The following is a 15,538-nucleotide window of genomic DNA, read 5'->3' as shown; positions in this document are numbered from 1 at the left end:
GTATCCTTTGGAGGTGCTTATCCAGTTCTCTCTTGAACACTGTGAGGGGTCGGCCAGTTATGCTCCTTATGTGTAGTGGAAGCGTGTTGAACAGTCTCGGGCCTCTGATGTTGATAGTTCTCTCTTGAACACTGTGAGGGGTCGGTCAGTTATGTCCCTTATGTGTAGTGGAAGCGTGTTGAACAGTCTCGGGCCTCTGATGTTGATAGTTCTCTCTTGAACACTGTGAGGGGTCGGCCAGTTATGTCTCTTATGTGTAGTGGAAGCGTGTTGAACAGTCTCGGGCCTCTGATGTTGATAGTTCTCTCTTGAACACTGTGAGGGGTCGGCCAGTTATGTCCCTTATGTGTAGTGGAAGCGTGTTGAACAGTCTCGGGCCTCTGATGTTGATAGTTCTCTCTTGAACACTGTGAGGGGTCGGCCAGTTATGCCCCTTATGTGTAGTGGAAGCGTGTTGAACAGTCTCGGGCCTCTGATGTTGATAGTTCTCTCTTGAACACTGTGAGGGGTCGGCCAGTTATGTCTCTTATGTGTAGTGGAAGCGTGTTGAACAGTCTCGGGCCTCTGATGTTGATAGTTCTCTCTTGAACACTGTGAGGGGTCGGCCAGTTATGTCCCTTATGTGTAGTGGAAGCGTGTTGAACAGTCTCGGGCCTCTGATGTTGATAGTTCTCTCTTGAACACTGTGAGGGGTCGGCCAGTTATGCCCCTTATGTGTAGTGGAAGCGTGTTGAACAGTCTCGGGCCTCTGATGTTGATAGTTCTCTCTTGAACACTGTGAGGGGTCGGCCAGTTATGTCTCTTATGTGTAGTGGAAGCGTGTTGAACAGTCTCGGGCCTCTGATGTTGATAGTTCTCTCTTGAACACTGTGAGGGGTCGGCCAGTTATGTCCCTTATGTGTAGTGGAAGCGTGTTGAACAGTCTCGGGCCTCTGATGTTGATAGTTCTCTCTTGAACACTGTGAGGGGTCGGCCAGTTATGTCCCTTATGTGAAGTGGAAGCGTGTTGAACAGTCTCGGGCCTCTGATGTTGATAGTTCTCTCTTGAACACTGTGAGGGGTCGGCCAGTTATGTCCCTTATGTGTAGTGGAAGCGTGTTGAACAGTCTCGGGCCTCTGATGTTGATAGTTCTCTCTTGAACACTGTGAGGGGTCGGCCAGTTATGCTCCTTATGTGTAGTGGAAGCGTGTTGAACAGTCTCGGGCCTCTGATGTTGATAGTTCTCTCTTGAACACTGTGAGGGGTCGGCCAGTTATGTCCCTTATGTGTAGTGGAAGCGTGTTGAACAGTCTCGGGCCTCTGATGTCCGAGAGACTCAGAGGTCCGATTACACAGTCCGATTACTGTGTAGACTGTCCGATTACACAGTCCGATTACTGTGTAGACTGTCCGATTACACAGAGAAGCACTCCCGGAAACCTGGGAAAAGACAAATGTAGCTCCGATGTTGAAGAAAGAGGACACGCATGAGCACTAAACTATACGCTGTTGTCATTAACATGCTTCCCATGTAAGATGCTGAATAAACTCGCCAGGAGAAATATTATAGAAAGTTTGGGGAGTAAATTTTATAACATGGTCTCGGAGAGGGAAAAAATATGCTTAACAAACTTGAAGACAAGATAAGAATCCAGGTAAGACCCTGGCAAACTTTAGGAGTGGACTGATAAATGTCTGCTGGAATTCAATCCAAATAAGTGTAAAGTAATGAAAATGGGTAAGAGAAATAGGTGACCTATATTTAACTACACTATAAAGGGATGAAGGCAATTACAAGAAACAATTAATATTTCCTACTTGGTGCCTTCATTTGATAATTATTTATTTAATCAATAAAAGAAAAAGACCACCTTGGCGTAGACGTAATTCCAACAACAAAAGTGCATGTAAACAGGGTAACATCAGCAGAATATGAGAAGTTAACTAACAATAGAACATCATTTAAGAATCTAAACAAAGAGACTTTCACATCTATACTCACTACCTATGAGAGAGAGTTTCTTGAGCACACAGCACTGGCATGGAACCCTCGCCTTGTGAAGCACCAAAAAGAAACTTAAAGTTCAGAGAATTGCAACTGGATTAATTACACGAGTTGAGAGTTGAAGCCTATTTAAATTATAAGGAGCTGGGATAGTGATGGAAGCTGGGCATACAACTAAGTCTTAGAAATGTAAGGAAGTTCTCTATCTCTCTGTAAGGATTGTCGGGAAGTGGAATGCATTGAAGGAAGAGGTGGTTGAATCCAATTCCTTTCACAACTTAAAGAAAATGATGAAAACGTTGCTGTTGAAAGAGTACTTTAGGTACGAACAGGCCTGGAGGCAGAGCATAAGGAGCTAGTTTTCAATGAACAAATCCATAAGGGCCGTGACGAGGATTCGAACCTGCGTCCGGGAGCATCCCAGACACTGCCTTAATCGACTGAGCTACGACAGGGTAAAAAGAGTTGAAGTTGTTCATTTGATGCATCACGTTAGTGTGATCTCTGTGTGTAAAGCTAGTTTTCACTCCCCTATAGACACTAATATATAATCACTGATTGGTAAGGATAATCTAACCTAAGCTAACATCCTAACCTAATGATATATACAATTTTAACAATTAGAAAAAAGGTTTTATTGAACATTTTTGTGTACATTTTTCACTAACGATTCGATTTAAACGATTCTTCGCGGCAGGGGATCGTATTCCAGGGACCATAGGATTAAGGACTTGCCCGAAACGCTACGCGTACTAGTGGCTCTACAAGAATGTAACAACTCTTGTATATATCTCAAAAAAAAAAAAAAAAAAAACTATGCCGCTAATAGGTTACAGTTGGGTATGGTCAATTCCTACATTGGATTTTCGACGAAGCTCATTTTCTAATTGTTAAACTTTATATATAGTCACTTGTAAAGTTCGCGTTTATTAGATTAGAAAAGGTTAGGTAGGTTTTAAACATCGTTGGCTTCATATCATGAGTATGATATGAAGCCAACGTCATATCATCACTTAACATCACTTCATATCATGAGTATGAAGTGACTTTTGTCCATTACAGAATCATATAGTGACTTCAGGAATACAATACAATTGATCTTTTAACTAAACAAGGTAGGACCAACGGTTGTGATGACTCGGTATATATGATAGGCTAGATCTACATCAGCAAATCTCTTAGTGAGATCATAGGCTATAAAGAAACATACTTAATGTCTGGATATTTTGAGGATTTTGTTATTTGGGGGTCTGAAATTATTAGGAGTCATGCTGTACTGAACTCATTTATTGATCTATAGTCATCAGTGCCATTCTTCAGCTATTGTTGAGAAAAGAAAACTGTCACCTGAAGTGTATTATACAACACTAAATCCTGCAAAATTAATACACACATTAATCTTAACTAAATCTTAAGTATTGTATGTACTAACTCTATCTATAAATTCATCAATATTTGTATCACCCCTTGTATGTATGCACTTTACCTGAATAAACATTTGAATTTTGAATTTAAATTTGAATTAAGGTATGCTCGAAACACTGTGAATAGTTAGTGACTTTGTAAAAATACAAACACTTTACCAACTAAGTAATCACTGTATTCGGATCCTCTGTATTTACCTCAATTTATCAAATTAAATCAAATGTTTATTCAGGTAAAAGTACAGACATACAAAGTGAGTTACAAACATAAAGTTGGAGTTAAAGTTAGTAGATACAATGCCCAAAGTTACTAATACACCCAGAAAAACATTTACCTGAGGGCAGCTAACACACTATTGACATCAACGAGGAAAGGAAGCCAGCAGCTTGTCAAAGTTAGTTAGTTTAGTTTAGTTCATTTATTATGCACCTCATACCCATCTTGTGGGCGGTAGTGGAAAGGGTTACAGAGGCACATAATGGGCTCAGAGACTGAACCCCACAATTCATTTAGCTAAGCAAGTTACAATCTTGATGAGCTAGTTACAAAATTCAATATAAGTCGTCACATCAACAATAGGTTCGAGATCGACCTCAAGTACAGGTTCTAAATTAAGCTTGTCAAAGGGTCCCTTATTTGTCCTGCTGATTTTTTAAGCTGGATTTTAACATTCAGCTGTGTTTTGGCATTTACGGCTTCAGTGGGTAGGCTGTTCCATAGGTTTATAACCCTATGGGTGAAAACTCATCTCCTGTTCTCTGTCCTACACTATGGCTTGTTGGGCTTGAAACCGTTGCTCCTTGTTTGTGTTACCTCTGACCTTTTGAAGAAGTATATTTTTATCAATAAATAAAATTATTAAAAATATATGAATATGTTAATAATTTTTAACATATCACGTCTGAACAGTCTGTCAACTCAGTTTTTTAAGGTGATTAGTTCATGAGGGATTCAGACACGCTTGGCTATTGGTCAATCTTAAGTACAGCAAATAGACAATTTCTAGTCATAATTATTTGATTTTAGGGATTTATATAGAGTACTGTATTATATACCTAAACCTTAAGTAAAATGACTTTAATGATATTTAAGTATTCATCTATAGTAATGTGGTTTTAGCAAGTCACCTGGTAATTAATTAGTGTCCCAGGGATCTCAAGAGAGGACTTCATTAGTATGTGTAACACCTGTCCCTACATGTAGTATGTGTAACACCTGTCCCTACATGTAGTATGTGTAACACCTGTCCCTACATGTAGTATGTGTAACACCTGTCCCTACATGTAGTATGTGTAACACCTGTCCCTACATGTAATATGTGTAACACCTGCCCCTACATGTAGTATGTGTAACACCTGTCCCTACATGTAGTATGTGTAACACCTGTCCCTACATGTAGTATGTGTAACACCTGTCCCTACATGTAGTATGTGTAACACCTGTCCCTACATGTAGTATGTGTAACACCTGTCCCTACATGTAGTATGTGTAACACCTGCCCCTACATGTAGTTTGTGTAACACCTGTCCCTACATGTAGTATGTGTAACACCTGTCCCTACATGTAGTATGTGTAACACCTGCCCCTACATGTAGTATGTGTAACACCTGCCCCTACATGTAGTATGTGTAACACCTGTCCCTACATGTAGTATGTGTAACACCTGTCCCTACATGTAGTATGTGTAACACCTGTCCCTACATGTAGTATGTGTAACACCTGTCCCTACATGTAGTATGTGTAACACCTGCCCCTACATGTAGTATGTGTAACACCTGTCCCTACATGTAGTATGTGTAACACCTGTCCCTACATGTAGTATGTGTAACACCTGTCCCTACATGTAGTATGTGAAACACCTGCCCCTACATGTAGTATGTGTAACACCTGTCCCTACATGTAGTATGTGTAACACCTGTCCCTACATGTAGTATGTGTAACACCTGCCCCTACATGTAGTATGTGTAACACCTGCCCCTACATGTAGTATGTGAAACACCTGTCCCTACATGTAGTATGTGTAACACCTGCCCCTACATGTAGTATGTGAAACACCTGTCCTTACATGTAGTATGTGTAACACCTGTCCCTACATGTAGTATGTGTAACACCTGTCCCTACATGTAGTATGTGTAACACCTGTCCCTACATGTAGTATGTGTAACACCTGCCCCTACATGTAGTATGTGAAACACCTGTCCCTACATGTCTCTTCCTCTTATGTTCATTGTACACACATTCTTTTCAGTACAGATTATAATATTATTTTCATTATAAAATATGAATGAATATGGTAACATGTTTAAAGATATTTTAACAAAACGTGAGTAATTAAAAAAAATTGTATTAGTCGTAATTATTCTTGACCGACTAATGATATTGTGATTTCTATGACATGACTGAAACGTCGGTCATTAGTATATCTTTTAGTATCTCTTTAGATATTGCATCTCCAGACATGCTAGTGATAATATTTTATTAATTTTTCTTTAAATTCATGCTATAGGTACTGTATTTCCAAAATGTTTCAATATAAAAGTAGCTTTAGTGGCTGAGGACCGCAACTTGCTCTATGTTACTTGTAGTGTCTGTACGTGGAAGTTCAATCATAATTATATATCTCAAACCTCACATCACTCAATATTTTCTATCTTATTTAAAATATTTGCATTTACAGATGTTAGAATAGAGTTGCCAGTTGCCGGTCTGTCAACACCTAATTGATATTTTAGGTGGACAATATTTTAGTTACTTTAGGTATATGACTTTATAGTATTGAGTGAAAGGAGAGACATTCTACAAAATAACATTGGAATGGATGCTGTACATGCAATACCTACATAAATATTTAAACAAAAAGATTATCAAAGTTTTGTTGCACGTCAGAGTCACTGGACAATCTTGTGCCATAGTCCAGATGGTGAGATATATTATCAATTTGTAATAGTTTCACCAGAATAGAAATGTATTTTATATTCTATATTAAACCTCCCTTTGTTTCCATTCCATTAGTAAACACTCTTAGAAACACTGCCATTCTTATTTGTGGCAAAATATTCCCAGATTCGCAAGTAAACATCCTCATGGATGTGTGGAGCCTAGCATTTAGGAGTGATGCAGACATGTGCCAGGTATCCTAATAATCAGTAGCTCATTTTTCAGTGTTAAGATCTGATATTATGTTGTATGGTAACAGGGGTGTTTCAGTGCTCTTTAGTGATGTTTTCATAGATTTTAAGGACTTTTCTAGGAGGGTCTCCTCAATATCGCCCCTCATCTATACATTGTCAAACCTTCAGTATAATGCTAGCTTCTATTTATTCGTGAATGTCTACCAGAGACTAGTACCAGAATGTGGTCTATTTTCTCCGATTCCACATTCCATAACATGACATTTATTCTCATTGAATTCCATTTGCCACTTGATGCTCCAAGCACTTATTTTATCTAGATCAATTTGAAGGGCATTACAATCGTCTGTGCCTTTTATCTTCCCCAGTATCTTAGCATCATTCGCAAACATGTTCATAAAATTCTGCATTCCTTCTGGTAGATGGTTCATGTAGATGATGAACATTACTGGTGCAAGAACTGAACCCTGTGGTACTCCGCTAGTAACACTCTTCCAGTCAGATACATTGTCTCTGATTACTGCCCTCATCTGTGTGTCAAACAATTTTTCATCCATGTCAGAAGTCTCCCTGTCACCTCTCCAGCAGGTTCCTGTTTCCAGAACAGCCTCTTGTGTGGGACTCTATGAAAACCCTTTTTTTTTTAGGTCCAGATAGACACAGTCAACCCAACCACCTCTCTCCTGTAGTATCTCTGTGGCTCTATGATAAAAAACTAAATAGATCTGTGCGTGTGTGTGTTCGTGCAACTAATACAATATTAGAACAATAAAGCATATAGTAATATTTTGGGGGAAGCCCCATTGACTCCCTGAAGCTATTATACACTGATCAGTGCCATACTGCAAGGTGCCATCAGTCGAGGTGTTCTATTGGCCTACCGGGAACCACAAGCTAGAACATGGCCCCTTCAGGGAGGTACAGGGAGCGATGGCCATTGAACACTTTGCTTTTAAAGTTAATCATAATTACCACCACCAGGGAAGCACCCAGAAAGTCAGGCGAAACAAAACACACTACTGCATGGTTAAATTCTAAGACCGCAGTCTCGAAAATTGCCAAAAGAACGCCCCCCAACGGAAAACAAACCACCAGTCACTCTGGCTGCAGTCTCCTTTCATCAGCTAAGTTGTGTTTTGCTTGTGAGGCAAGGTTGCTTCTTTGGCTCTGTAGTCTGCTTGCTTGGGTTATGAGGGGCCCAATTGCGTTACCAGCTGTTTACATTCGTGGCTTTGGCTATTCAGATTCTGGCAACCCTGTTTGAGGCTGTTTTTTATACGTATTTGTGCTGCGTGATCCAGGAGTTTAGTGTACTTGGAGCCGCATGAGCTTATGGTTATCTTCCCTGTGCGCTCTTTAAGCTCTACCCTTGCGCGGTCACGGCTGTCTTCCCTGGGATGTTCGGGCCGCATTCCCTTTAGGTAAATAAAAAAATAAATAAATATGTTTATTCAGGAAAGGTACATACATACAAGTGATGTTACATTAATGGATCGATATATAGATAGAGCTAGTACATACAATGCCTAAAGCCACTATTACGCAATGCGTTTCGGGCAGACCTCCTCATTTGAGGGGTAAGTGACCTCCTCATCCTTCAGGTAAGCCGGTAGTCTGTGACTGTCTTCCCTTGGGTTGGGGATATTTTTGGGTGGTGGGGCGCATTAGGGTTTGCATGACCAGGTATTCAATTAACACATAGACGCGCCGACGTTCCTCCCTGCTTGATCGTTCTCCGCGGTTTGGTCTTGAACTTTTTTCGTTCTCAGTTTTGCTTTTCAGTTATTACTTTGCCCTTTTTGTGCTTGGGGGGGTTCTTCTTTTTTGTCATTTTCTTTTTCTCACTTCTTTTTCTTCATTTTATGGTGACCCCTTTGGTCCGGGATTGTTTTATGATGGCAGTGTTTTTGCTGTCTTTGGCCTCCAGTTGTCAGGTTAGTGAGCTTCATACTCATGTAAGGCTCCAGGGGGGTTTGTTCCTTTGGCCCTGGTGGCCTCTTTGTTAGGTTGTAACCGGCTCCTTATTTTGTGGCGAAAATGAGTCGGCAGGCTTCAAGAGGGGTCCTTTGGTTGTGGCTGCTTCGATGGTTCGGCTGGGGAGTGCATCATGCGCTTCATCTGGTGGCGGCTTTCCGCTGCTACCTTCATGCTACCGGTTCTTCTTCGGTGGAATCGTTTTGGGTTGATTCAGTTTCCTTGGTTCTCTGCTCCAGGGCTCGTATTTCTCAGGTCGTTCGCAGTGTAATTAAGTCTAGCCAGCCTGCGATCTACCCTCTGGCCCATGAAGTTTCTGCCCGAAACGCTTTGCGTAATAGTGGCTTTAGGCATTGTATGTACTAGCTCTATCTATAAATCCATCAACTTTTGTATCTTACCTTGTATGCTTGTACTTTACCTGAATAAATATTTGTATTTGTTGTATTTTAAGTCTGTAAGTATGCCGCTCTGATGGCAGTGTTTGCTAATATATTTTGGGCTGATATTCAGGCGCGGGGGTTTGATGGTCGAACAGGGTCTTGACAGCCAGGTATCTTCTGAACGTCCCAGGTCCTCAGCGGCCTTGTGTTGCCTTCGGTCGTCTGTCACGGCAGACTGTTTCATCCTCGAGTTGATACCTGCGGTGCTGCCTTTTTCCTGGTAAGTGCCCTGTATTGTCCTCCGTGGGTAGTTAACTTCAGGGAGCCTAGGGGGCTCCCCACCAGAAAACCAATGTTGAATGTAATGAAACGGCAATTTCTGGGTGAGCCCCGGAAGCTCCCTGACACCCTCCCCTTCTCCAGGGCGTCGACGTGTTTCATCATCGTAGAAGTGACAGTGGTGGGGCCCGCCCCTCCAAACGAGGGGAAAGGTGGGGCAAACTAGCTCACGCTCGTTTTATGAAATTTTGGTGATTTGTTTTCATTGTTGGGGGAGTTCTTTGGGCAATTTTTGAGGCCGCGGTCTTAGGTTTTAACCATGCAGTAGTCTGTTTTGTTTTGCCTAACTTTCTGGTTGCTTCTCTAGTGGTGGCAGTTATTTACATTTATTTACATTTAGTGGTGGCAGTTACCTTTACATTTAAAGTGTTCATAGGCCATCGCACCCTTCACCTCTCTGAGGGGGCCAGGTTCTGGCTCGTAATCCCTGGTAGGCCAAGAGAACTCCGCGACTGATGGCACCTAGTAGCATGGCACTGATCAGTGCATGATAGCTTTAGGGAGCCTCCGGGGCTTTACCCTGAAATTGGCGTTTCATTACATTCAACGCTGGTTTTATGTTGTTATCACGCTACAGTATATACACATTATATATAACTATCGACATGTTTATGCACAATGAAGAACCATTAAATAGTTCTGGTGGGTATGATAAACTCAGAACTGGCTGTCCATGCACAGCCTAGCCTCAGACAATCGGCACCTGACGAAGCAAAGTGTCACCCGATAACACTAGGTACACCGCTAACATTAGCCAAAACACCGCTGTTATTATCAATGCTGGTCATTAAATCTTGAACATTAATAACTTTCCATGAGGTTTCGTTGCATGATAGTCAATGAGCATCCATACAAAGGATAGAAGCGTGGGACCTTGCAGGGGGCAGCTTCTGATGTGACAGCCACTCTTGTCTTGTGTGGCCGGTTTCTGGCTCGAGTGCTTTATAGTTTGAGCCCCTGTTGTATTATCAGGAGGCTGTACAGGAACTAGTTTTATGTACGAGTGTCAGGTATTTTCCCCGCCTCCTTGTCTTGCCTCTGCTGCCTGACTGGGTGCTCGGGGTTGGTACACATGGTTTCCTTACTCCCTTCCCTGTTGTAGAATCTAACACAGTCTTTCGTTTCAATGTCCCATCCTTGTCTGGGTTTGAAGTTTTGTGGGCTTCTCTGGGAGTTCCCCTGTTGTGTCTGATGCAGAAATGGTCGCGTGTAGGTTCCTGCGTCAACCTCGCTCATTACCCCTCTTCTGTGAGTTTTGAAAGCCATTGATCTGGGTGCTTATGAATGCACTGACTGGCTAGCTGGATGCTCCAGCTTGTTTGGGGGTCCTATCTAGTGGCGAACAAGTATAACTAGGCAATGATTTAGCCATGGTAATGATTTCTTATGTTGCTAGAGCCAGTGTTATAAATGTTTCCAACTAGTTGCTTGTTTTGGAGCACTGTATATCTTTGGTAATTTTTTTCTCTCGGTTCTGCGGTGATCTCTGTTCTTTGGGAAGCTCTTAGCCTCTACAGAGAGGTCATATTCTGGTCCTGGCCCCCAGTAGGTGTTCATGTCCTTGCTTGAGGCCTGGTGTCTCTCCCAGGGCTTGAGTAATGTCAGAGTGTAGCATTTGGAAGCTACTGAAGGCCCACCAGCCACCGACATTTCATTACAATCAACTCTAAATTTTTATTTTTTATCAGGATGCTTTATTTCGAAGTAAGAAGAAGAAGAAAAAGAAAGAAGAAGAAGAAAGAGAAAAAGAAGAAAAAGAAAAAGAAGAAAAGGAAAAAGAAGAAAGAGAAAAAGAACAGGAAGAAATTGAAAGGGAGGATGCAAATAAGAAATCGCTTGAGGATGTAATGCCAGACCGAGGAGTGAAGCAGGCCTTCAGTGAGCCAGAGATGCATGCCAGGTGTGAAGAGGAAGATGTAGGAACTGACCCACAGATGAAAGGATACAAGCGGATGACAATTGTAGGTGAGCATCTGGTGTCATTGACCAAATTTCTACCATTGAAACATAAAAAGTAGCACTATGATAAATATACAAATTTGTGTTGGTAGAGGAATGGCACAAGATTTGTTCTTGATTTGGACTCGCATTAAAAAACACATTTACACTTGATTGATCAAAGAATTTAAGTTAATGTATCAGTAGGCCGTATTTATCCTTCAAGTAATTAGTGTTATATAATTAAACATTGATATAATTCCCTAGAACATTATGATCTAAGCGAGGTAATAATGGTGAGGCTACAGTAGCAAACATTATGATCTAAGCGAGGTAATAATGGTGAGGCTACAGTAGCAAACATTATGATCTAAGCGAGGTAATAATGGTGAGGCTACAGTAGCAAACATTATGATCTAAGCGAGGTAATAATGGTGAGGCTACAGTAGCAAACAAAATTTTTGTGTTTATGAAAGATTTTTCAAAAGTTAAAATAATTAAACAAAAACAAGAATATATAATTATAATAAGATAATATAATATCAATGTATCCAATTTCAAGGCAAAGTTGAGTACTGGTCTGTACAAAGAACATTTTATCTATTTAGCTTTACCCTAATCAAACATGGTTTACCAGTCCTTAATTAATATACATTACAGCCTCGCATAGTGTAATTTCTTGCAGTATACAGTTTTTATGGCGTGACGTGTTTGGCTTAAATTAGTGGAGATTTCGTTGTTTTACTATGTATTTTATTTTATTATTTATCATGGCATCTCTGGAATATTTTGAAATTCCTGCCGCATTCAAGGCTGTACCCATGGCAGACTAAGGCAGGAGACTACTAGACTGAGGCAGAAGTTTGTTGTTATGTTGTTTAAGATTCAGCTACTGGGAACAACAGTTCCAAGTAGCACGGGCTATGGTGAGCCCGTAGTAGACTTACCTGGCACAGGAGCGGCCGACTGATTGATGAAGATTAAGCCACCTACAAGGTGGCACGGGCATGAATAGCCGGTAAATAGTGGCCCATTGGAGCCATTAACCAGTATCAATAGCTGATACTGGAGATCTGTGGAGGTGCGACTGTACCCTACGGAGAGGTCGTAACTTCTGCAGGAGTGGCCGATGATGATGATGAAGATTAAGCCACCCAAAAGGTGGCACGGGCATGAATAGCCCGTAAGTGGTGGCCCTTTTGAGCCATTACCAGTATCAGTAGATGATACTGGAGATCTGTGGAGGTGCGAATGCACCCTGCATGGCGGGAGATGTCTCCCTTGTGAATGTGTTATGAAGATGAAGCCACCCAAAAGGTGGCACGGGCATGAATAGCTCGTAAGTGGTGGCCCTTTTGAGCCATCACCAGTATCAATAGATGATACTGGAGATCTGTGGAGGTGCGACTGCACCCTGCGTGACGGAAGATGTCTTCCGTGATTTAAACAGATTGAATTGATTGATGAAGATGAAGCCACCTAAAAGGTGGCACGGGCATGAATAGCTCGTAAGTGGTGGCCCTTTTGAGCCATTACCAGTATCAAGAGCTGATACTGGAGATCTGTGGAGGTGCGACTGCACCCTGCGTGACGGGAGATGTCTCCCGGACCAAGTGGTGTGTAGGAGTGGCCTCTGGGCGAGCGCTTAAGTACGCCCCAACTATGCGCGCGCACGTCGACTCAAAATTATATTCGTGTTTCCTTCCCATAGAAACTTCATCGCTTGCAACTTCATTGCAAGCAATGTCCATTTACTCTCGCCAACATCATTGATGAGTGAACATCATTGTTAGTTTAGTTTAGTTCATTTATTATGCATTCCATACCGACACACAGAAATCACAATAGCGTGATGTATCAAATGAACAAAGCCACAAGGGCCGTGACGAGGATTCGAACCTGCGTCTTGGGGGTTTCAAGTTGGTCGACATGGTCTTTGGACCATGTCGTAGCTAGGACCATGTCGTAGCTCAGTCGTTTAAGGCAGCGTCTGGGATGCTCCCGGACGCAGGTTCGAATCTTCATCACGGCCCTTGTGGATATGTTCACTCCATACCAATCCTGTGGGCGGAAGTGGAAAGGTTTACAGAGGCACATGATGGGCTCAGGGACTGGACCTCAAAATTAATTTAGCTAGTCTTGATGAACTAGTTACAATATTTTATGTCCATCGTGACATCAACAATGAGCTCGGGACCGACCACAAGTATAGTTCCTAAATTAAGCAACTGACATGTGAAGAGCTAGTGTCAACTGGTATGCTTGTGAACCGAGCGGCGACTAGAGGTAAACAGAGGTCATGACCTCCCCCCACTTGTTGCGAGCACGGCGCGTGCCGCAAAGCACCGTTCATAGGTTTTTCTCCCCCCAGAAATTTCTCTGCTTTAATTCAATCAGTGTCCATATCCTGCACACCGTACTGCATCCAATGGGCAGCGGTGGATAGGTTACAGCCACTCAGTTACAACCTATAGTTATTAAACTGGGGATATTTGGCTAAAATTTCTGGTAGCGGATCATTTTGAATTAAATATTGACGCATCTCTTGAACATTTGTTATAAAATTGTCTCTGAATTCACGTATATTTTCGCATGGTGTGCGAATTCTGTTGACCTCAGTTTACATTTGGTCAGGTCTACATTAACAGGAAATAAACATTGCCAGAGATACTTATAGCAGAGTCTAAGCCTAGCAGTAGTAACATCTTGGAGTCTGCTGATTTTATTGGATAATCCATACATGTGTGTGTAGCTCTTCTTGCATGATAGTGTGATGATAAATGGTATTACTAGTGTCGATTTCACTTTGCCTCAGATCTACAACATTTTGTTGAAGTTCTTGGCTTATTATTGCTCTAAAGTGTTTATAGGCAACCCAAGGTTATACTCAATTTCTCCTTTAAAGGCAGATTCTTCAGCTAGCTCACGAGCTCTATCAATCATCTCCCTTAGGTAATTACGCATTCGGAGCGAACATGAGATGGAATCCACATGAAATGGACTCTGTTAATTATCATCATTAATAACTGTCGTATTTGTCTAGCTTCAGACACGAGCATATTACATTTATTTCTTAAAGACTAGAGTGCAATTGAGGATGGTAATGAGACACTTACAATTAATGTAACAAGTTTGGAGACATGTAAACATTTTAGTGCAAGAAGCAAGGCAAATAGTTTGGTCTGAAGGGTAGAGGCCCAGTTATTTATAGTGACTCTCCACGCAAAATACAAGCCATCATCCATTTCACCCATTGTCAGGACAACTGCACTTCCAGGTACACCCGTGGGGCGGTGTAGGGAACCATTAGTGTATATAGTTTGAAAGAGAGAATGCTGTATCGACAGAACACCAATATGGATTAAAGCTGTTCCGGACCATAATGAAATCTGACCCAAGTAGCAGTTGGGTCAGCCCATGTGTTGCGTTTCCGCGGTGGTCGCCCGGGTTAAAATCGGCGAACGCCGATTTGGTCAGGTTAAAAATGATAAAAAAAACGTTAAACGTTAAAATCGGCGAATGCCGATTTTAATGTTCGAAATTTCCTCATAGATATAAAGTCCCCATGGCGCAGTAGTAAAACACTGACCTAACCTAGCCTCACCTTACCTAACCTAATGTTAAAAAATTTAGGATTTTTCGTTTAATAAGTTATCAAGATTATCAAGTGCATTCAAGATGTTTTCAACAATATTCTTGAGGCGTTCGCCTATTTTGGCTTTGGCAGCCGTTGTTGGGGGGGGGGGGGGCGCAGCACGTGGGTTGCCCCAATTGACGATCTGGTCAGATTCTAACAAGGGTTCGACCAGTCATACAGAGGCATGTGATAAGTTTTATCGCTAGCAAGTGACAAAAGTACAGTGCTTGGTAATAATGTTCAGGGAGGTGTTTTAAGGACATGTGAGTGGAAGAAAGGGTGAACACTGAAGAGTTCTCAGGAACGGTCCATCAAATTACCGGAAGCTACCTCAAGCTACACAAGCTTCACAAAGCTTCCTGGCAATACGTTAGTAATGAATTAATATGATATATTTACTCATTATAATGTTGGTGCTGAATGTACAACACGAAAAAACATAATTTTAGTCTGAAAAAGTATCTTTTTATAAAGAAATTAGACGAAAATAAAGAGCTGGTGACGCCAAATCAAGTCCACGATCCAAGTGTTGGTTAGGTTAGGTTAGGTTAGGTTAGGTCAACCTAACCTAACATATCATATTTATTCATTGCTAACGTATTACCAGGAAGCTTTGTAAAGTTTGTGTAGCGTGCGGTAATTAGACAGACCCTACCTAGTGGATTCCGGTTCGTCTAATTACCAAAGCCACTCAAAGCCACCCAAAGCTTCCTGGCATTAAGTTAG

General features: G+C 41.6%; 1 protein-coding gene across 1 annotated transcript in view; it reads left to right on the top strand.

The window, feature by feature from the left end:
- The window catches only part of NaCP60E (Na channel protein 60E), a 595,756-nt gene that overhangs the window by 67,670 nt on the left and 512,548 nt on the right, over positions 1-15,538 (top strand). Inside the window, exon 11 of the mRNA XM_069316634.1 lies at positions 10,926-11,202. Coding sequence (XP_069172735.1) covers positions 10,926-11,202 — 277 coding nt within the window. The remainder of the gene's footprint in view (positions 1-10,925; positions 11,203-15,538) is intronic.

Source organism: Procambarus clarkii, chromosome 84, assembly GCF_040958095.1.
Source record: "Procambarus clarkii isolate CNS0578487 chromosome 84, FALCON_Pclarkii_2.0, whole genome shotgun sequence".
NCBI lineage: Eukaryota > Metazoa > Arthropoda > Malacostraca > Decapoda > Cambaridae > Procambarus > Procambarus clarkii.
This window is presented reverse-complemented; position numbering and strand designations above follow the sequence as displayed.